The sequence below is a fragment of the Geotrypetes seraphini genome, chromosome 2, assembly GCF_902459505.1.
Source record: "Geotrypetes seraphini chromosome 2, aGeoSer1.1, whole genome shotgun sequence".
In the NCBI taxonomy this organism is placed as follows: Eukaryota; Metazoa; Chordata; class Amphibia; order Gymnophiona; family Dermophiidae; genus Geotrypetes; species Geotrypetes seraphini.
Genome location: NC_047085.1, coordinates 465,523,688 through 465,546,082, shown reverse-complemented (window position 1 = coordinate 465,546,082; position 22,395 = coordinate 465,523,688). Strand labels below are relative to the sequence as shown.

At 47.0% G+C, this 22,395-nt stretch overlaps 1 protein-coding gene across 2 annotated transcripts in view; it reads left to right on the top strand.

Moving 5' to 3' along the window:
* The window catches only part of DNAJB6 (DnaJ heat shock protein family (Hsp40) member B6), a 308,250-nt gene that overhangs the window by 103,156 nt on the left and 182,699 nt on the right, over positions 1-22,395 (top strand). For both annotated transcript variants that reach the window (XM_033931602.1, XM_033931601.1), the window contains one exon: positions 12,251-12,361. In XM_033931602.1, coding sequence (XP_033787493.1) covers positions 12,251-12,361 — 111 coding nt within the window. The remainder of the gene's footprint in view (positions 1-12,250; positions 12,362-22,395) is intronic.

The following is a 22,395-nucleotide window of genomic DNA, read 5'->3' as shown; positions in this document are numbered from 1 at the left end:
AAATTGCAGGAACAGCTGCAGCAACAACTCCAGCACCTGTTACCGACCCTCTTGGCACCACTTCTTTCGGTACCAGACCGGCCCGAGCCTCGCACCATCCCACCGGTGTCCACCCCTTCGGTGCCACTCAACACTTCCATGCCAGTCCTCTCGGCTGAACCACCCCGTTCTCATCCTGTGGTACAGACCCGCTCTGAGGTCGATCCTCCTCAGGACCAGGAAGGGCACCGGTCTCCCCGGGACCCAGAATGGCACCGCTCTACCCGGGACCGGGGTCAGCACCGGTCTTCCTCTCCCGGTACCGTCTCCATGCACTCTGGCAAGTCTCTTTCTAAGACCCGCCACACCGAGCCTTCCACCCCGACATCTCGGCGTGCGCACACTGATATCAGGGACCCGGACTTATGGGAAGAATTCCCACCCGGTACCGAGGAGGACTCATCATCCACAGACGAGGAACCCTCAGTGCCCGATACCACTTCCAAGCCTGAGCAATCCTCTTTCACCAAATTCCTCAGGAAGATGTCGGCGGCTCTTTCTATTCCTTTAGAGTCCGACTCCAAAAAGTCCCAGGCCTTTCTGGATGCCTTAGACTTTGAACAACCTCCCAAAGAGTTCCTCAAGTTACCCGTCCATGACATACTGCGGGAAACTTTTTATAAAAATTGGGAAAATCCACTCACTGTCCCCGGAGCTCCTCGTAAGCTTGACAGCCTATACAGGGTCATCCCAATTCCGGGTTTTGACAAACCTCAATTGCCCCATGAGTCTCTCCTAGTTGAGTCTACATTAAAGAAAACTCAGGGCTCCAGTGTTTATGCCTCCACCCCTCCTGGCAGAGAAGGCAAAACGATGGATAAGTTTGGCAAACGCCTTTATCAAAATGCCATGCTAGCCAACAGGGCGAATAATTACACATTTCACTTCTCATTTTATATGAAGTATCTCGTACAACAACTATCCGCCCTACAAAAATACATCCCTGAACGCAAAGTTCCACTCTTTCAACAACAAATTTCCAGCCTCCTTCAACTGCGGAAATTCATGGTGCGCTTTATTTATGATTCATTTGAGCTGACCTCCCGAGCGTCTGCCATAGCTGTTGCCATGCGACGTCTGGCCTGGTTGAGGGTATCTGATCTTGACATCAACCACCAAGACCGCCTAGCTAACGCACCCTGTCTTGGGGACGAACTTTTTGGGGAGTCCCTGGATTCAACCACCCAGAAGCTCTCAGCACATGAGACCAGATGGGACACTCTGGTAAAACCTAAAAAGAAGGCTCCACCTGCTCGTCCTTATAGACCACAGTCCTCTTACCAGCGCAGGTTCTCGGCCAGGCCTCTCAACCCGCCCCAACAGCAGCCTCGCAGACCTCGTCAACAACAACACACTCAGGCTCGCTCTCAATCTCACCAACCTGCCAAGCCTCTTCCTCCGTCAAAACCATCTCAGCCCTTTTGACTCCTTTCTCCAGGGCATAGCCAGTCTTCCACCATCATTACCTCTTCCTCAGCCAATCGGAGGACGTCTCCAACTCTTCCTCAACCGTTGGGAGGTCATCACATCAGACCTGTGGGTCCTCAACATCATCCGCCATGGCTACTCTCTCAACTTCCAGACTCTTCCACCAGACAACCCTCCTATAGAGTCTGCGTCCCACTCCTCCCAGTCCCTTCTCCTCCTAAGGGAGGTCCAATCCCTCCTTCTCCTCAATGCCATCGAAGAGGTTCCCACAGACCAAAGGGGTCAGGGATTCTACTCCCGCTACTTCCTGGTTCCCAAGAATACAGGAGACCTTCGTCCCATCCTCGATCTCCGGGACCTCAACAAGTGTCTGGTCAAGGAAAAGTTCAGAATGCTCTCCCTGGCCACGCTTTATCCTCTTCTCTCTCAACACGACTGGCTATGTTCCCTGGACCTCAAAGAGGCCTACACTCACATTCCAATCCATCTGAATTCACGTCGCTACCTCCGATTTCAGATACAGCACCGCCACTATCAGTACAAGGTGCTACCCTTTGGCCTCGCATCATCGCCCAGGGTGTTCACCAAGTGCCTTATTGTGGTGGCGGCCTTTCTCAGGTCTCACAACCTCCAGGTGTTCCCCTACTTGGACGATTGGTTGGTAAAAGCACCTACATCTCCACTTGTGCTACAAGCCACTCAGTACACCATCTCCTTCCTCCATCTCCTGGGGTTCGAGATCAACTACCCCAAGTCGCATCTGCTTCCCTCACAGCGACTTCAGTTCATTGGAGCCGTTCTCGACACCACTCTCATGAGGGCGTTTCTCCCCTCCGACCGCCAACGGACCTTGCTCCACCTCTGCCGCCAGGTGCTCCTTCATCACTCCATTCCAGCTCGGCAGATGATGGTCCTCCTGGGCCACATGGCCTCAACGGTCCATGTGCTTCCTCTGGCGCGACTCCACCTCAGGACACCTCAATGGACTCTAGCCAACCAATGGTCGCAGACCACCGATCCTCTTTCTCATCCCATCTCTGTGACATCGTCTCTTCAGCAATCTCTTCAATGGTGGTTGAACTCATCCAATCTTTCCAGGGATCTACTCTTTCATCTACCCCCTCACTCCATGATCATAACCACATATGCCTCCCCCTATGCATGGGGAGCTCACCTGGGAGAACTTCGCACTCAGGGACTCTGGACCCCTCAGGAGCGTCAACATCACATCAATTTCCTGGAACTCAGGGCCATGTTCTATGCCCTCAAGGCCTTCCAGCACCTTCTCTACCCTCAGGTTCTTCTCCTGTGCATAGACAACCAAGTCGCCATGTACTACATAAACAAGCAAGGCGGCACCGGATCTCCCCTCCTCTGTCAGGAGGCCATCCGCATCTGGACCTGGGCCACGGCCCGCAGTCTCTTCCTCAAGGCTGTCTATATCCAGGGCGAACAGAACTCCCTGGCCGACAATCTCAGCCGCATCCTTCAACCTCACGAGTGGACTCTGGATCCCCCCACACTCCGCTCCATCTTTGCCCGGTGGGGCACCCCTCAGGTGGACCTCTTTGCAGCTCCTCACAACCATCAGCTGCCCCAGTTCTGTTCCAGACTCTTCTCTCCTCATCGTCTGGCCCCGGATGCATTCCTGCTCAACTGGACGGATCGGTTCCTCTATGCCTTTCCTCCACTGCCTCTGATGTTGCGGACGTTATTCAAACTCCGCAGGGACAAAGCCACCATGATTCTCATCGCCCCTCGGTGGCCTCGCCAACACTGGTTCTCCCTCCTACTCCAGCTCAGCTCCAGGGAGCCCATTCCTCTTCCTGTGTTTCCTACTCTACTTACACAGCAGCATCAGTCTTTACTGCATCCCAATCTGTCCTCGCTCCACCTGACAGCTTGGTTTCTCTCGGGATGACCTCTCCAGAGAATCTATCTCAGCCTGTCCGTCGTATTCTGGATGCCTCCAGGAAACCGGCCACCCTCCAATGTTACCATCAGAAGTGGACCCGGTTCTCCTCTTGGTGTCTGCTTCATCATCACGATCCCACCTCATTGGCGGTGGAAACCGTACTGGACTATTTGCTCTCTCTCTCCGACGCTGGCCTCAAGTCGACCTCAATCAGAGTCCACCTCAGTGCCATCACTGCGTTCCATAAGCCTATCCTCGGAAAACCTCTTACGGCTCATCCCCTGGTTTCCCGGTTCATGAGAGGCCTCTTCAATGTCAAATCACCTCTGAAGCCTCCTCCAGTCGTCTGGGACCTGAATGTGGTTTTATCAGCACTCATGAAACCTCCGTTTGAGCCTCTTGCCACAACTTCACTCAAATTTCTTACATGGAAGGTGCTTTTCCTCATTGCCATCACCTCTGCCAGGAGGGTTAGTGAGCTGCATGCACTGGTTGCCGACCCACCTTTCACTGTTTTTCACCATGACAAGGTGGTTCTGCGTACCCATCCTAAATTCCTTCCCAAGGTGGTCTCGGACTTTCATCTCAACCAGTCCATTGTGTTGCCTGTCTTTTTCCCTAAGCCCCATTCTCATCCTGGGGAACAGGCATTGCACACGCTGGACTGTAAGCGTGCCCTTGCTTACTACCTTGACCGTACCAGGGCTCACCGCTCATCTCCTCAGCTCCTTTTGTCCTTCGACCCTAACCGTCTAGGTCGTCCTGTCTCCAAACAGACGCTTTCCAACTGGCTTGCTGCCTGCATTGCGTTCTGTTATGCTCGGGCCGGTCTCTCACTGGAAGGTGCTGTCACGGCCCACAGGGTCAGAGCTATGGCTGCTTCTGTAGCTTTCCTCCGTTCCACGCCCATCGAGGAAATCTGCAAGGCGGCCACTTGGTCCTCAGTTCACACATTCACTACTCACTACTGTCTGGATACCTTCTCCAGACGGGATGGGCACTTTGGCCAATCTGTGTTACACAATTTATTTTCATAATGGCCAACCATCCCTCCTCCCTCTCTGTTAGCTTGGAGGTCACCCATGCGTTAAGAATATGCTGCCTGCTTGTCCTAGGATAAAGCACAGTTACTTACCTAACAGGTGTTATCCAGGGACAGCAGGCAGATATTCTTACGTCCCACCCTCCTCCCCCGGTTGGCTTCTTAGCTGGCTTATCTTAACTGGGGACCACGCACTCCTCCGTCGGGCGGGAAGGCACTCGCGCATGCGCGGTGCGGCCAACTAGAACTTTCTAGTGAAAAATGTCCGTACCGGGGCTCCGTCGGTGACATCACCCATGCGTTAAGAATATCTGCCTGCTGTCCCTGGATAACACCTGTTATCCCAGGACAAGCAGGCAGGTATTCTCACTAGTGGGTGATGTCATCAGACAGAGCCCCGGTACGGACGTCTCACAAGCACGTGTTGCTTGTAGAAACTTAAAGTTTCTAGATGCCCGCACCGCGCATGCGCCGGTGCCTTCCTACCCGGAGATCCGGGCGTGTCTCCTCAGTTCTTTCTTTTCCGCGGAGCTGAGAAGTTCAACTTCATCATGCGCTAGCTGAATTCAGTTAAATTTGCCTTCCTTGTCCGCGTTTTCGCTTTCTTTTAATTACAGTTAACAGTTCTTTTCTTTTCGTAAAAAAAAAAAAAAAAAAGAAGATTATTTCCTCCGGCGGGTCGAACGGGCCGGCCACGTGGCTCAGGCCCACTGACTTCGACCTCGCGGCGGAGATTTTCCGGCCTATGTCCCGGCCAATCACCGGTTTTAAAAAGTGCAGCAAGTGCCAACGCGCGATTTCACTCACGGACCCTCACTGGCGCTGTTTGCAGTGTTTGGGCCCTGACCACATTCCGAAATCGTGCAGGCCTTGCTCTACCCTTACGGCACGCTCATTCAAGCGGCGTTGCCTATTGTGGGAATCGATGTTCAAGATGGACGCAGCTAAGGATCCCTCAGCCTCCACTTCATCCGATACCTCCCCGGTTCGGGCAAAACCGGCATCGACCCCTCCTGCATCGAGCGTGGTGAAACCGGCATCGCTCGCCCCGACACCATCCACGAGCTCGACGTCGGTGCCTGCCCCGGTCTCCTCGGTTCAGGTACCTCTTCCTTCCACAGTGCCACCAATGGTCATCAAAGTGCCGAAAGCTACTAAGCAGAAGCACTCGGCCTCGAAGGAGCGCGATGTCCGTGCAGGAGGACCCCCTTTCGGTGCGGATCCCTCCTTATCGGCTTCGCTACGGTCCGTGCTGGAAGCTCAATTCGTTGAGCTCATGCAGACCATCGGACCCGGGCTCATCGCTGCCATACAGGGTGACCTCCCGGTACCGATCCAAAGGGGCGGTCCGCCCCCTCCCCCTCCCCCACACCGTTCGACCTCGACAACCGACGAGGACGAACGGGGGAGGGCGGCGATGCCCACGCGGCAAGCCTCGCTTACCGATATGCCGCCATTAGAACCCATTACGCCTCCGCGCCAACATGGGACCAGACCTCCGATCGATACTCGAAGCCCTGGGCATAGTCAGGAAGAGTTCTTCCGTACTCCTTACCAGACTTGGGTAGCATCGCAAGAACCCGCATCGCAAACCCAGTTACAATCCACCGCTTCCAGCCCTATCCACTTGGGGGCCTCGGGAGACCATGCGATGCACAGACGATCCCGATCCCCGTCCCGCCACCGAGACGGGCACCGATCGAGACACTCATCCTGGCACTCCTCACGCCATTCGGAGGTGTCACCGCAGAAAAAACTGCAACGTAGGGGATACTCCTCATCAGAGGTGTCCCCTCCGAGGGGCCCGGAGTACGAGGAGACACCAGTGCCCGATTCTCCTTGTCACTCCCCGATGTCCACGGACCTGGAGGCCTCATCATCCTCCAGCCCGTCCCACAGACCGACGCTGGCGGAACAATTGTCCTTCTCATCATTCCTCCGACAAATGGCGGATGATCTGGATGTGACCCTTGACACGGGCTCCAGATACTCCAAAGAGTATCTGGACACCATGCATTTACCTAACCCTCCAACGGAGTCGCTTCGGCTCCCCTTGCACAAATTACTGGACCAGACCTTCATGCAGTGCTTCGAAACGCCGTATTCCATACCGGCGATCCCCAGCAAACTCGATGCTCGATACCGCATCGTGCACCATAAAGGGTTCGAGGGCCCTCAACTCTCCCACCAATCCCTACTGGTCGAGTCCTCCCTTAAACGCTCTCACCCCTCCCAGGTCTACGCCTCTGTACCGCCGGGCCGAGAGGGGAGAACGATGGACAAATTTGGTAGAAAATTCTACCAAAACTCCATGATGGCGTCACGGGTGCTAAACTACAACTTCTTTTTCTCTTCCTATCTGGAGTTCTTCTTGCCGGTGCTCCGCAAGTTCACTCCGTTCATAGACAACCAAGCTCGATTCGAGTTCGAGGAAGTGGTAGCCTCCCTCTCCCAATTACGCCTCCAGCTGATGCAATCCTCCTTCGATGCATTCGAACTCTCGGCACGCGCCGCCGCAAGCGCGGTAGCCATGCGTCGCCTGGCATGGCTCCGTACTATCGATATGGATCCCAACCTACAGGACAGACTCGCCAACGTACCATGCGCTGGAGCTGACCTGTTCGATGAGTCTATCGAAACTGTTACCAAGAAGCTGTCGGATCATGAAAAATCCTTTCAATCCATCCTACGGCCCAAACCCAAACCCCAACAGTCCCGACCTTCCAGGCCACCCCTGATTTACCAGCGGCGTTACATGCCCAGACAAACGCCTGCTGCGAGACAGCCTGCGAAGAGACAACCTCCCCAGAAGTCTCAGCAAAAACTTCAGCCACCGGCTGTACCTAAGGCTCCCCAGCCCTTTTGACGCCCCTCCCGGGAGCATAACCTCGGCCTCTCCCATAGGGGGCCGCCTCCATCTTTTTTACCACCGATGGGAGGCCATAACCACGGACCTATGGGTCCTCTCCATCATAAGAGAAGGATACTCTCTTCAATTCCACCGGGTCCCCCCGGACCATCCTCCAAGAGAGTATCCTTCAAGCTCGACGCAGACCGCCCTTCTTCTTCAGGAAGTCCAAACCTTACTTCAGCTTCGGGCTGTCGAGCCGGTCCCGTCAGACCAATTGAACCGAGGGTTTTACTCCCGGTACTTCCTCGTCCCGAAGAAAACGGGCGACCTGCGACCCATTTTAGACCTTCGGGCCCTCAACAAGTTCCTGGTCAAAGAGAAGTTCCGCATGTTGACTTTGGCTTCTCTATACCCCCTCCTCGAGCAGAACGACTGGTTATGCTCCCTGGATCTCAAGGAGGCCTACACTCACATCCCCATTCACCCGGCCTCCCGAAAGTTCCTCAGATTTCGGATGGGAAATCTGCACCTACAGTATCGAGTGCTACCATTCGGCCTATCTTCGTCCCCCAGAGTCTTCACAAAGTGCCTGGTGGTAGTGGCCGCAGCACTCCGGGACAGGGGTCTACAGGTGTTTCCATACCTCGACGACTGGCTCATCAAGGCCCCGTCAGCCCCAGAGGTCACTTCGGCGGCCTTGGCTACAACCTACTTCCTCCAGAATTTAGGCTTCGAGATCAACTTCTCCAAGTCTCATCTACAACCCACCCAGTCCCTCCCCTTCATCGGAGCGGTCCTGGACACCACCCGACTCCGAGCATTCCTGCCCCGGCAACGCATGGAGTCCCTTCTTCATCTCTGCCAGTCGGTGGCTACTCGCCAAACCCTACCGGCGAGACAACTGGTGGTGCTCCTGGGCCATATGGCCTCCACAGTACACGTGACACCCTTTGCCAGACTCCACCTCAGGATCCCCCAGTGGACCCTGGCATCACAGTGGAATCAGACATTCGATCCACTGTCCAAACGCATCGTAGTCACACCTGCTCTTCGGCAGTCTCTACTTTGGTGGATGACCTCTTCGAATCTATCCAGAGGTTTGCTGATGCACTCTCCCCCCCATCAGAAAGTTCTCACAACCGATTCGTCGAATTACGCATGGGGGGCCCACCTGGAGGGTCTCCGCACCCAAGGATTCTGGACCAGTGCGGAAAGACTACACCAAATCAATCTATTGGAACTCAGAGCCATCTTCAATGCGCTCCAAGCTTTCCAACACCGACTCCACGACATGGTAATCCTCATTCGCACAGACAATCAGGCCGCCATGTATTATATCAACAAGCAAGGAGGCACGGGCTCGGCCCTCCTTTGCCAGGAAGCTCTACGAGTCTGGGACTGGGCGGTGCGCCACAACGCCCTACTCAGAGCAGTATACATCCAGGGGGAGAACAACGTCCTAGCAGACAAACTAAGCCGTCTGCTACAACCGCACGAATGGACTCTCCATTCCAACCCCCTTCACCAAATCTTCACGCAATGGGGGACGCCTCAGATAGACCTCTTTGCGGCTCCCCACAACGCCAAACTGCCTCAGTTTTGCTCCAGGATCTACACTCCTCATCGCCTCGAGGCAGATGCTTTTCTACTGAACTGGGGGAAACGATTTCTATATGCGTTCCCACCATTCCCGCTGATCCAGAAGACTCTGGTCAAGCTGAAACTCGAACGGGCCACCATGATTCTAATAGCTCCTCGGTGGCCCAGACAACCTTGGTTCTCCCTCCTACTTCAACTCAGCAGCAGGGAACCAGTACCACTTCCAGTGTTTCCTTCACTACTTACTCAACATCAAGGATCACTACTTCATCCCAACCTGCAGTCTCTCCACCTGACAGCTTGGTTCCTCTCAACGTAACCCCTCACCAATTCTCACAAGAAGTGAGGGAGGTCTTGGAAGCTTCCAGGAAGCCCGCCACTCGACAATGCTACTCCCAGAAATGGACCAGATTCTCCTCATGGTGCGTTTCTAAGTCAAAGGAACCTCAGCGAGCTTCCTTATCCTCCGTGCTGGACTATCTCCTACACCTATCTCAATCTGGGCTCAAGTCCACATCCATACGAGTCCACCTGAGCGCTATTGCGGCGTTCCACCAGCCTCTACAAGGGAAACCCCTCTCGGCCCATCCGGTGGTCGCCAGATTTATGAAAGGACTCTTCCATGTTAACCCTCCTCTCAAACCACCCCCAGTAGTTTGGGACCTCAATGTAGTCCTTTCCCACCTCATGAAGCCCCCGTTTGAACCACTCAACAGGGCCCCTCTGAAGTATCTCACCTGGAAAGTGCTTTTCCTTGTAGCCCTTACGTCCGCTCGCAGAGTCAGCGAACTCCAGGCATTGATGGCGGACCCACCATTCACAGTATTCCACCATGACAAGGTGGTCCTCCGCACTCACCCGAAATTCCTGCCTAAGGTGGTCTCCGAATTTCATCTCAACCAATCCATTGTACTTCCAGTATTCTTCCCTAAGCCTCATTCTCACCACGGAGAATCGGCCCTTCACACTCTAGACTGCAAACGTGCCTTGGCCTTCTACCTGGATCGCACCAAGCCACACAGAACCACTCCTCAACTTTTTGTCTCCTTCGATCCTAACAAGTTGGGAAGACCTGTATCAAAGCGCACCATCTCTAATTGGATGGCGGCTTGTATCTCTTTCTGCTATGCCCAGGCTGGATTATCACTTCCTTGTAAGGTCACAGCCCATAAGGTCAGAGCAATGGCAGCCTCAGTAGCATTCCTCAGATCAACACCAATCGAGGAAATTTGCAAGGCTGCCACCTGGTCCTCGGTTCACACATTCACCTCACATTATTGTCTGGATACCCTCTCCAGACGGGATGGACAGTTTGGCCAAACAGTATTGAAAAATTTATTCTCTTAAGTCGCCAACTCCCCCTCCATCCCACTGAGGTTAGCTTGGAGGTCACCCACTAGTGAGAATACCTGCCTGCTTGTCCTGGGATAAAGCAATGTTACTTACCGTAACAGTTGTTATCCAGGGACAGCAGGCAGCTATTCTCACGTCCCACCCACCTCCCCTGGGTTGGCTTCTCAGGCTAGCTACCTGAACTGAGGAGACACGCCCGGATCTCCGGGTAGGAAGGCACCGGCGCATGCGCGGTGCGGGCATCTAGAAACTTTAAATTTCTACAAGCAACACGTGCTTGTGAGACGTCCGTACCGGGGCTCTGTCTGATGACATCACCCACTAGTGAGAATAGCTGCCTGCTGTCCCTGGATAACAACTGTTACGGTAAGTAACATTGCTTTACGGTAAGTAACTGTGCTTTAATGCAAATCCAGTGAAATTTATGTATGGGGCCCAAGTACTAGTCACACATTTCATATTCCTTGTCCTCAAGCTAGCAGAGATCATGGATACTATAAAGACAACTTCTGTAGCCCATGGGATGGGTCCCAAAGTGACGGGCTAGGTCAAGAACTTGTTGAGTGGAAGGCAACAGACAGAGGGTAGTGATCAATGGACATCGCTCTGAGGAAAGTGATGCTACCAGTGGTGTGCCTCAAGGTTCTGTTCTTGGGCCTGTTCTTTTTAACATTTTTATAAACGATATTGCTGAAGGGTTGTCGGGTAAGATTTTCTTCTTTGTGGATGATAGCAAAATTTACAACAGATTAGACACACTGGATGGTGTGAATAACATGAAGAAAGACCTAGAAAAGCTTGAAGAATGGTCTGAAATTTGGCAGCTAAAATTTAATGCTAAGAAATGCAAGGTCATGCATTTGGGCTGCAAAAACCCGAGGGAACGGTACAGTTTAGGGGGTGAAGAACTTATGTGCATGACAGAAGAGTAGGACTTGGGTGTGATTGTATGTGATGTTCTTAAGGTGGCCAAATAGGTTGTGAAGGTGAAAACTAGAAGGATGCTAGGTTGCATAAGGGAGAGGTATGGCCAGTAGGAAAAAGGAGGTATTGAAACCCCTATATAAGAATTTGGTGAGACCTCATTTAGAATATTGTCTACAATTCTGAAGGCCACACCTTCAAAAAGATATAAAAAGGATCAAGTCGGTCCAGAGGAAGGCTACTAAAATGGTATGTGGTCTTCATCATAAGGTGTACAGGGACAGACTTAAAAATCTCAATCTGCACACTTTGGAGGAAAGGCGGGAGAGGAGAGATATGATAGATGTTTAATACCTACATAATGTAAATGTGCATGAGTCGAGTCTATCATTTGAAAGGAAATTGCAATGAGAGGGCATAGGATAAAGTTAAGAGGTGATAGGCTCTGGAGAAATCTAAGGAAATACTTTTTTACAGAAAGGGTGGTAGATGCATGGAACAGTCTCCCAGAAGAGGTGGTGGAGACAGAAACTGTGTCTGTATTCAAAAGGGCCTGGGATAGGCAAGTGGGATCTCTCAGAGAAAGAGATAATGGTTACTGCGGATGGGCAGACAAGATGGTCCATTTGGCCTTTATCTGCCATCATGTTTCTGTGTTTCTATGGTGGATTGTTTTTCATATGAGGCTCAGAGGGTGGGGGGGAGGGGAGTTGGAAAATGGTGTTTGTAGTTTGACTGTTTTATATAATATAAAAAAAAAAAAAAAACCCAAAAAAACCAACCAAATGTATTGATACAAAAAAAATTATTGTGATCTCATGTCTACTACTTGATTTAACTACTGTGGCGAACCCCTTTCTGCATCATTACAACTAGTAGTATTCATTCAGACAGTATGCCACTTACTGCGTGTAGCTTTCTTCATTGGCCTCTAAATTAGCCTAACAAAATTGTATAATTATAAAATCAGAGATATTTAAAAATTTGGTTACATATTTCTGTATCTTTCTGTCGTGTGCATAAAAGCAGTTATAAATGCATATCTTAAAATGTGCTTATCTGTCAGTCTGTTAGTAACCTTGTTTATATGTCCTTACAGGAGGAAGTCATTTTGATAATCCATTTGAATTTGGTTTTACGTTCCGTAATCCAGAAGATGTTTTCAGGGAGTTCTTTGGAGGAAGGGATCCATTTTCATTTGATTTTTTTGGTAAGTTGGTTAACCTTTTTTTTGTTGTTGTTGTTGTTCCTCTTTAATGTCCTATCTTTTGTATGAAAATGTTATATTGGATTCAAGTGTTCATTTTCCTGTTGCATCATGGGAATGTTGTGTGTCGGGATCTGCTGGTGGTACTTTGTGCATTCTATATTTTGTAAAAGAAAACGGTAAATAATAAACTTTAAGGGCTCCTTTTACTAAGGTACGTTAGTATTTTTAGTGCACGCAGGAAATTACCATGCACTACGCTTCTAGAACTAACGCCAGCTCAATGCAGGCGTTAAGGTCTAGCGCGTGCGGCAATATAGCACACACTAATCCACGTGTTAAAGCCCTAACGCGGCTTAATAAAAGGAGCCCTAAGTTGCAATTTAAAAAAAAATTATTTTCTTAATTCAAGTCATAATGCTGTTTTGCTAATGTAAAGTTTTTCTCATCTGTATGATTTCTCAGATTGCTATTTATACTTAATTATTGTCAGCCACATTGTGACCCTGCCTTCCCTTTTATTTCATAAGTGAGCCCACAGTCTTTCTCCTTCATAGCTAAAAAAAAAATAGCTTTAAAAAAAAAGTGCAACTTAAATAACATTGCATTATATTAAAGTATTACATGAACATCTAAATAATTTTAAATAAAGCTAATGTTTTCTGTTACCTTGTAATTTTAAGGGGATTATTTATCATAGTCAATAGGGTGGTCCAAAAAATTGAAGTTCATGGAACACAAACTCCACAAGTCTATTTTTGTTGTGTCTGGCCACTGTTAATTATGCCAAATTATAAGCCTTTTGGTGAACATTTAGAAGTTGATCAATGATTTTTAATTATGCAAGTTCAGGTTTAGATGGAAAATTAGTATAAATTCTGTATCGTGAGCAAATGCACATGGAAAGAAGTTAAAATATATATTCCAATGCAATAGGTGAGACATTCTAGACCAGACATGGGCAACTCCAGTCCTCGAGGGCTGGAATCCAATCGGGTTTTCAGATTTTCCCCAATGAATATGCATGAGATCTGTTTACATGTACTGCTTTCAATGCATATTCATTGGGGAAATCCTGAAAACCCGATTGGATTCTGACCCTTGAGGACCGGAGTTGCCCACCCCTGTTTTAGACCATAGGGGTATTTCCCTTTACCCGCATGGGCTGCAGAAGAGACACATAAATTTTTACTACACCTCCAGGGTACTTCACAGGCTAGCTTAGCTCTTCCCATCAGTCTGTCTCTTCTGCATGTGGCTGCAGTGTGTTCTGCTTTCTCTAATTTATTATTTTTAATTTGGTGTGGTTTTGTTCCCTTTCGCAGTTCTTTCGCATTCTACGGACATTTGAAATGCTGCCTGCTTGAGAATTCAGACTTCGGTCTGCAGCTGACAGGCTAATCCCTTTGGGGTACCTGTCAGCCAGTCTGCTAGTCTTCCTTGGATGTCAGGGCCGTCCCTGACCTTATCTTACTACAGACAAATGATCTGTATGGTCAGTACTGCTTATAAAAAAATTGTTCATTATTGTATTATAAATACAGTGGTACCTCGGAATCCAAATGCCCCAGAACTCGAACGTTTTGGAATCCACACTTTTTTGTAGTAAATTTTGCCCCAGAATCTGAACTCTGCTTTGGAATTCAAATGCCCTGCACATTGTATATGTATATTTGTGCAAAAAACAAAAGGAATTGACCCCAAAATATCCACAAAGAAGAAAATCCAGAGAAAACCAAAAAAATTCTGTGGAGTGACGATGTTCCTAAATGGACTTTATTTGAAAGTGTCAAAGTTCCAAAGGTACACTGAAATCATCCACATAAAATAATTTCATCCACATAAAAATGAATCATCCACATAAAAGCCTTAAAGGACCTAGTCCGCTAGGGATACAGGACCCAACACGGTCCACGTTTCGACAAAAAGTCTTCTTCAGGGGTCCTATAAAGGTGAATACGTGGGAGTGAGCTCATTGTGTGGTGAGCCGGAAGTGAGACACTTTGCATTTGGTTCTGCTATGGTTCTGTAGTTGGATTTTTAGTGCATCTAACCCAGGGGTGAGCAACTCTGGCCATCGAGGACCGGAATCCAGTCGGGTTTTCAGGATTTCCCCAATGAATATGCATTGAAAGCAATGCATGCAAATAGATCTCATGCATATTCATTGGGAAAATACTGAAAATCCGACTGGATTCCGGCCCTCGAGGACCAGAGTTGCTCACCCCTGGGTAAGATGCACTAAAGATCCAACTACAGAACCATAGCCTCAATATCACTTTATGTGAAGCAAATGGAAAGCCTCGTAGCTAAACTCCTCACCAACTACCTAGATCAGGGGTGTCCAATGTCGGTCCTCGAGGGCCGCATTCCAGTCGGGTTTTCAGGATTTCCCCAATGAATATGCATGAGATCTATGTGCATGCACTGCTTTCAATGCATATTCATTGGGGAAATCCTGAAAACCCGACTGGATTGCGGCCCTCGAGGACCAACATTGGACACCCCTGACCTAGATAACCGCTCTTCTACTGTCTTCTTTAACAATACAACCTCTGACAGTTTTATAGCTCATCATGGCATGCCACAGGGTTCTATTCTTTCTCCTCTTCTATTTAATATTTTTCTTGCACCTCTCATGACCTTCTGCCAGTCTATTGGCTTTTCCGTATTTGCATATGCGGACGATATACAGCTTTTACACTCTCTTGACCCCAATAGTTCTTCTGATATATCATCTATAAATGGAAAAACTTGACCAGATCCATCTATGGCTTGATACCAACAGACTAGCCCTCAATATTAATAAAACAAATATCATGCTTTTTCCTTGGAAAGAGGGCCAAAAACTCTCTTCTCCTATCACTATTAAAGGCAATTCCTTGACTTTGATCCACAAGATTAGGATTCTTGGAGTTCTTTGATGATAAATTATCTTATCATGACCATATTAGCTATGTTGTTAAATCAACTTTTTATAGGCTTCGCCAAATCCGATCAGTGTCTAAATTTTTATGTCCAAAGTCCTTGAATATACTAATTCACTCTTTGGTTATCTCTAAAATTGACTATTGTAATGCCCTGTTCAAAAGATTGGCTCAAAAGGAAATTAGACGCTTACAGATCATCCAGAATGCTTCTATTAAACTTATTACGAAAGCTAAAAAATTTGATCATGTGACACCCTTACTTGAGAAAGCACATTGGCTCCCAGTCGCCCATCGCATAGTCTACAAATTATGCCTCCTTACTTTCAAGTCTTTGACATTCAAAACCCCAGCTTTTATTTATAAAGTTTTAATTCCTTACACTTCCTCTAGATTACTGAGGTCGAACGACCAATATTTACTGGTCATACCATTTTTAAAATTTATTAACACACGACGGCAATCTATCTTTTCAGTTACGGCTCCTCAATCATGGAATGCTCTTCCAATTTACTTAAGAGAGGAAAAGAACTTGGATAAATTTAAGAACAAACTTAAGGGCTTTCTTTTTAAAGATGCATTCAATGATTAATAGAATTGCTTATGCCTTTTAGTTTATCTTTACTGTTCTGACAGTTTGGTTTTTTCTTTTTTTTTTTTTTTTTCTCTTCTCTCTCCCTTTCCTACTGTTTTTTACCTTAATTGTTTCTTTTATAAATAGATTGTATTTCTTCTCTCGCTTTTCCTTTTGTTTGACCTATATGTATGATGATTTATTAATATGTTCAGTAAATTTGTCCTTGTTAATTATGTATTTGCTCATTTTATAATATGTTCAGTACGATCTGCCCTTGTTAGTTATGTCTGTCTTCCCTGTTGTAATCTTTTTATCAATTGTACATTGCCTAGAATTTGGAATAGGCGATAAATCAAATTTCATAAGAAACTTTCCAGCAGGGCACCTAGCATCATCTACACCCCTCCCCCGTTCCAGCAGGGGAGAGAACTACAGGAGGAGCAGCGCTGACGGTGCTCGGCACCAACTGCCAGTTTCACTAGTGGCCAGATCGGGAGCCCTTTCCAGCAGGGCACATAGCATAATCTACACCCCTCCCCCGTTCCAGCAGGGGAGAGAACTACAGGAGGAGCAGCGCTGACGGTGCTCGGCACCAACTGCCAGTTTCACTAGTGGCCAGATCAGGAGCCCTTTCCAGCATGGCACCTAGCATCATCTACACCCCTCCCCCGTTCCAGCAGGTGAGAGAACTACAGGAGGAGCAGCGCTGACGGTTCTCGGCACCAACTGCCAGTTTCACTAGTGGCCAGATCGGGAGCCCTTTCCAGCAGGGCACATAGCATAATCTACACCCCTCCCCCGTTCCAGCAGGGAGAGAACTACAGGAGGAGCAGCGCTGACGGTGCTCGGCACCAACTGCCAGTTTCACTAGTGGCCAGATCGGGAGCCCTTTCCAGCAGGGCACCTAGCATCATCTACACCCCTCCCCCATTCCAGCAGGGGAGAGCCAACAGAGGAGAGCTACAGTCCGACGCTCAGACCAACGGTCGGTTCAGGAGCCCGTTCCTGCAGGGTACCCGACACCATCTTCACTCCTCCCCCATTCCGAACGGTCTACCTCTGAGGATCTCGCATCATTTGCGGCAGCGGTGGAGATTACCTTGCCAGAGATGTCGCCTGTTCTTGGAGAAAACTTGGGACCCAGATGATAGCCATCGGAACTGGGGTTGACGGCAGTTAAAGAATAGAATGGGAATGGTGGTTGAAGTGAATTGGGGTGGAGATGGAGGTGGGTATGGAGAGGATAGGGATATGATGTATTCCGGAAAGGCATTTAAGATCTGGTGTTAAATGATCATAATAATTGCAAGTCAAAGATCTTGATGCTTTTTTGGAGTGTGTTTTTGTTTCTCTCTATGCTTATTTTTATCTCTATTTTGTTTACTTTAATTATTATTTTAATTATATCTTTAAATTATTTATTTGTTACTTGTTGGAATATTTCATTTCTATCTTTATCTCTACCTCTGTCTTTTTATTTTTATTTTTCATACTGTTTCTTCAGGTACTTTAGTTAGATTGTGAGCCTTTGGGACAGTTAGGGAATTTCCAAGTACCTATCTTATTTATTTAGTTTTTATTTATTGTATCTTTAATGCGGCGTACCCCAAGGATCACCTTTATTTCCCACACTCGTCAACCTCTACATTGCATCTCTCGGCACCTGCCTAGACAAATTAGGCTTAACCTCCTATAGCTATGCAGACGACATCACCATTCGCCTTCCTTTTGATCAACCAGTACCCTTATGACAGACACACTACACAGAACACAGTAGCAACATGGATGAAAGAGCACAAACTGAAACTGAATTCTGACAAAACAAAAATTCATACTCCTCAAAAATAACAAAATCCCAACCATAACAAACCTAGTAATAAACTCAATCACATACCCCATTCAACCCACTAAAACGTCTGGGAATGCTGATAGACCAGGGGTGTCAAAGTCCCTCGAGGGCCGCAATCCAGTCAGGTTTTCAGGATTTCCCCAATGAATATGCATGAGATCTATTAGCATACAATGAAAGCAGTGCATGCAAATAGATCACATGCATATTCATTGGTGAAATCCTGAAATCCGACTGGATTGCGGCCCTCGAGGAGGGATTTTGACACCCCTGTGATAGACAGAGGCTGTACCATGCAGCCACAAATCAACAAAACAATACAGAAATCATTCGCAGTCATAAGAAACCTAAGGCAAGTTCGAAAATTCTTCGACAGAAAACAATTCCAGCTCATGGTCCAGTCCCTAGTCTTGGGTCTTCTAGACTACTACAACATCCTCTATCTCCCCTGCCCCCCAACCATGATAAAACAACTACAAACAGTACAAAACACAGCTCTGAGACTTACCTACTCAATGAGGAAACACGACCACATCACAGCGGCTTGCTTCGATTCACACTGGCTCCCAATACAAGCAAGAAAACTATTCAAATTCTACTATTCAAATTCTATTTAAGACCATAAACGGAGACTGCCTAGCCTACTTGAACAACCGACTAATCCAAACAACCACACCCAGACATAGGAGAACCCACACTCCATTCACACACCCTCCAATCAGAAAGGTCAGGCGAAAAAAAATGTACAATGATCTCCTGGCCACTCAAACAGCAAAACTAGACTACCAATTCTCCAATTTACTGATCACAACCCCAGACTACAAAACCTTCAGAAAAGAAATAAAACACCCCGCTATTCAAGAAATCCTTAAAGACAAACTAACGCAGCAAGAATCATCTCAATCCCCAATAGCAACCCGCTCCACTCCATAATATCACGGGAAATGTCTAGATAACTCCTTATGTATTCCTAAATGTCCAAATAATTCCTTATGTAATCTGCCTTGAACCGCAAGGTAATGGCGGAATAGAAATCACTAATATAATGTAATGTAAAGATAACGACTCGATCGCTGTTGGCCAATTCTCTGGCTGAATCTTCAGCATTGATTGATGTGCTATCCAGTTTGCAAGTCATTTGCATATAAACACAACCAGTCGCTCAGTGAGCGATTGACACATGCGCAGAGCCCTAACAGCAGTGACAGGGGAAGCAACCTCCTGTCACTGCTGTGAAGACTTTTTTTTTTTTTTAGTGGCACAGATGTTGTGTGTGTGTATTACACACGCACGATCTGTCTCATAAAATAAAAAAGAACTCCCCCCCCACCCCAATCCTTTTAAAAATGTTGTAAGTAGAAAGTCCGCTCTCTGGCTCCTGCATCAGCTGTTAATGTTTTTCTACAATGACAAAAGTTTTTTTCCTCTAAAGGTCATGATGGTTTGCCATAACTGCAGAAGTTCAGGCCTACGCAAACCAAGAAAGACCTGAAGAAAACTTTAGTGTCTATGGCTTCTTAATTCTTTCTGTTCTGCAAATGAACTGATTATCTAAAATACCTCCTCAGTTTTCCCTTCTGCAAGTGAACTAAGAAGATGTCTTTTGCTCTGTTCTGCTTTTCTTTGTTATTTTCAGGTATTTCTCCCATTGGATTTGTGCAGTTCTTCGTGGCTTTGGTGCTCAGAGGTCCCCTGCTTGGGCATAATCCGGGGAAAGGATACTGTCCCACATAGGAGGACTGCTGCTTCCAGGCCAATCTGAGAGCCATCCTGCTTTGGGTCCCTTCAGGAACTCAGGATCCATCCCCCTGAGAGCAGCTTTCCTGCTCAAAGGCATGAGTGCAGGCTGTGTATCACCTGAGTAAGATATAGTCGGTTGGCTGGCAGCCAGAAGAATTTCTTCAACGTTTGAGGTCTAAGCAGTTTTGAGACAGATATCCTTTCTCTGCAGCCAGGCTGATTCAGGCAATACAGGCACCAGAAGTCCCAGTATCATTGACCCTTCAGAACAGGACTGGGATGATTTGAAGTCCCTTTCAGTGCCTTTGTAATTGTAGGGCTGTTCTGCAACGTGGATGATGTAGGATCCCTTTTAGGGTCCAGCAACCAAGGGGCAGAAGCAACTGTGGATTAAAGTGATGATCCCTCCATGAGTTGCCTTTTCAGAGCAGCTTCAGTTTCCCATGTTATTTCCGATACCCAAGCTATTCTGAAGCTCGACGCCCAACAACCTTTCACCTTGCAGCGCTCCATTATGTGCGGCACTAATAAGATAAGTGTGAGCTGTTGAAAATTTGATGTAAATACTTATAGATATTTATTGATGTGCTGGAAGTAGTAATACATGAATAAGTTTCATCTAGTAAAAAAAATCTTTTGAGAGGTTTTTCTGGATTGATGATAGAAGCATGGAACCGTGTAAGTCTTGATTCTAGATTGCAGTTTTGGATGAATCAAGCAAGTCATTTTCTCCTCCCATAGTGCTTCTGAAAGGGTTCAATTTCAAACAATGGCTTGACAGTCACTGAAGTACTTCTCAAAGGTTCGTTACATTTAGTAATATATTAGCTGCCATATTTTGTAATGAACAAAACCAGAGTGGAATTATCCCAATCAGAATGGTGAGCACCAAAAAAGTGTCTTTCAACTCAACTGAAACATACAAATGCCTTTATTCATCCAAAGTCTTGACTCAGCGACCCGACATGCGCATGTTTCGGCCCAACCGGCCTGCCTCAGGAGTCTACAAGTACATACATAAATATACAGATTAAAAACATACAAAATATTTATAAAATGATACAAAGGATGTATATAAAAAAATGGTATATAGAATAAAATGTAAACATAAAACAGCAAAGAATGATTACAAATGCATAAGAATACAACTAAAATGCATACATATGAATTCATAATAAGCACCCAAACAACCACATGTGAATTAATCACCAATAAATAATAAAGCACACATTTGTATATCATATATCATCTCAGTAAATATACAATGGTTAAAAAAACATCCAACCTTAATAGATATATGCAATTCATATTAAAACATCAACCTTCTAAAAAAAAGTGGTGATATAAAAATATACAGGAGTAAAGTATAAAACTGCTAAAACTATACAAGAAAAAGGTATAAATAGCCATTATTAACAAAGGTTCTCAACTTTGCTAAATTTATGGAGATTATGTACTATAAACATCCTCCTAAGGAACTTATTAAACTTTCTTTTCATGGAATCCTGAGATAAACTCTTCGTAAAAAATGGGAGTCTCCTCTCTGTCCCTGTCGCTCCTAGAAAGTTGGACTCTCTTTGCAAGATCATTCCCACTCCAGGATTTGACAAGCCTCAACTGTCTTATTAGTCTTTAGTGGTGGAGTCCACACAAAAAAAAAAGTCTGCCCTGTCTAAAGTTTACCCCTCAGTTCCACCAGGGCGAGAGGGACGTACTATGGGCAGGTTTGGTAGGCATTTTTACCAAAACTCAATGTTGGTAAATCGTGCCATCAATTATAACTTCTACTTCACCTGTTATATGAAACACTTGGTAAAACAACTGCCTAAATTTCAGAAATATCTTCCTTCTCACCGAAAGACATTAATGCTTTGATGCTTTATAGTTCAGAAAGAATCGGGTCATTATCTTCCTCCAGGGTCGCAGCAGCACCAGATTTGTCAGGAGATGGTGGAGCAGATTTTAGACGTTTATTTGCAGGTAGTGCATCCGTTTTAACTTTTTTAGTGGACATATCGCTTGCCAGAATGAAAGGAGTGTATGAGAAAGCTTTTTAAATCCAATTAAAAGTTGAAAATTCAGGTGGTTTCTAGGCGATGAACAGAAAATGTGGTGGGGGCAAACAGCTCACACAGCCATCTTGCTTGAGACCAAACCGGAAGCCTGAGCTGAGCTTGTTCCGCTGCTGAAGCACTTATTTGACTATCTTTTCTCACATTCCTCCGATCAGGGTTGTTTCGCGGAAGCTCATATTATAGTTTTACCTAAAACCGGTAGAGATGACACCCAGGTGGCTAACTACCAACCCATCTCTTTACTTAACACTGATTGTAAGATTCTGGCCAAGATTCTAGCTTTACGTTTGGATAAGATTTTGGGTGACCTAACCCATCCCGATCAAGTAGAATTCATGAAATCCCGTTTCATTGGTGATAATGCTCGTACTTTCCACGCTATTTTGAATATTGTCCATTCTTCTCCTGAACCTTTGATCGCAATTTCACTGGATGCCGAAAAGGCCTTTGATATGGTGGAATGGGACCATCTCTTCGCTGCTCTGCAATGGTTCGGCTGTGGTTCAGACTTTGTTCAATGGATTCGTTTGTTGTACACTTCACTTTACTCCAGATTACGTATTAACGACTCTCTATCCAGCCCAGTATTCCTACATAGAGGAACTAGACAGGGTTGCCCCCTATCTCCACTCTTATTTAATTTAGCCCTGGAGCCGCTCTTACTAGCCATCCGCCAACATCCCCGCTTGCTGGGAGTCCCAGTAGGCTCCTCTCAAGTCAAAACACTAGCTTATGCTGATGATTTACTTATTTTATCCCAGGACAAGCAGGCATGATATTCTCACATGTGGGTGACGTCATCTACGGAGCCCCAGCGCGGACAGCTTTTCAAGCAAACTTGATTGAAGTTTCAAGTTTGCTACACTGCA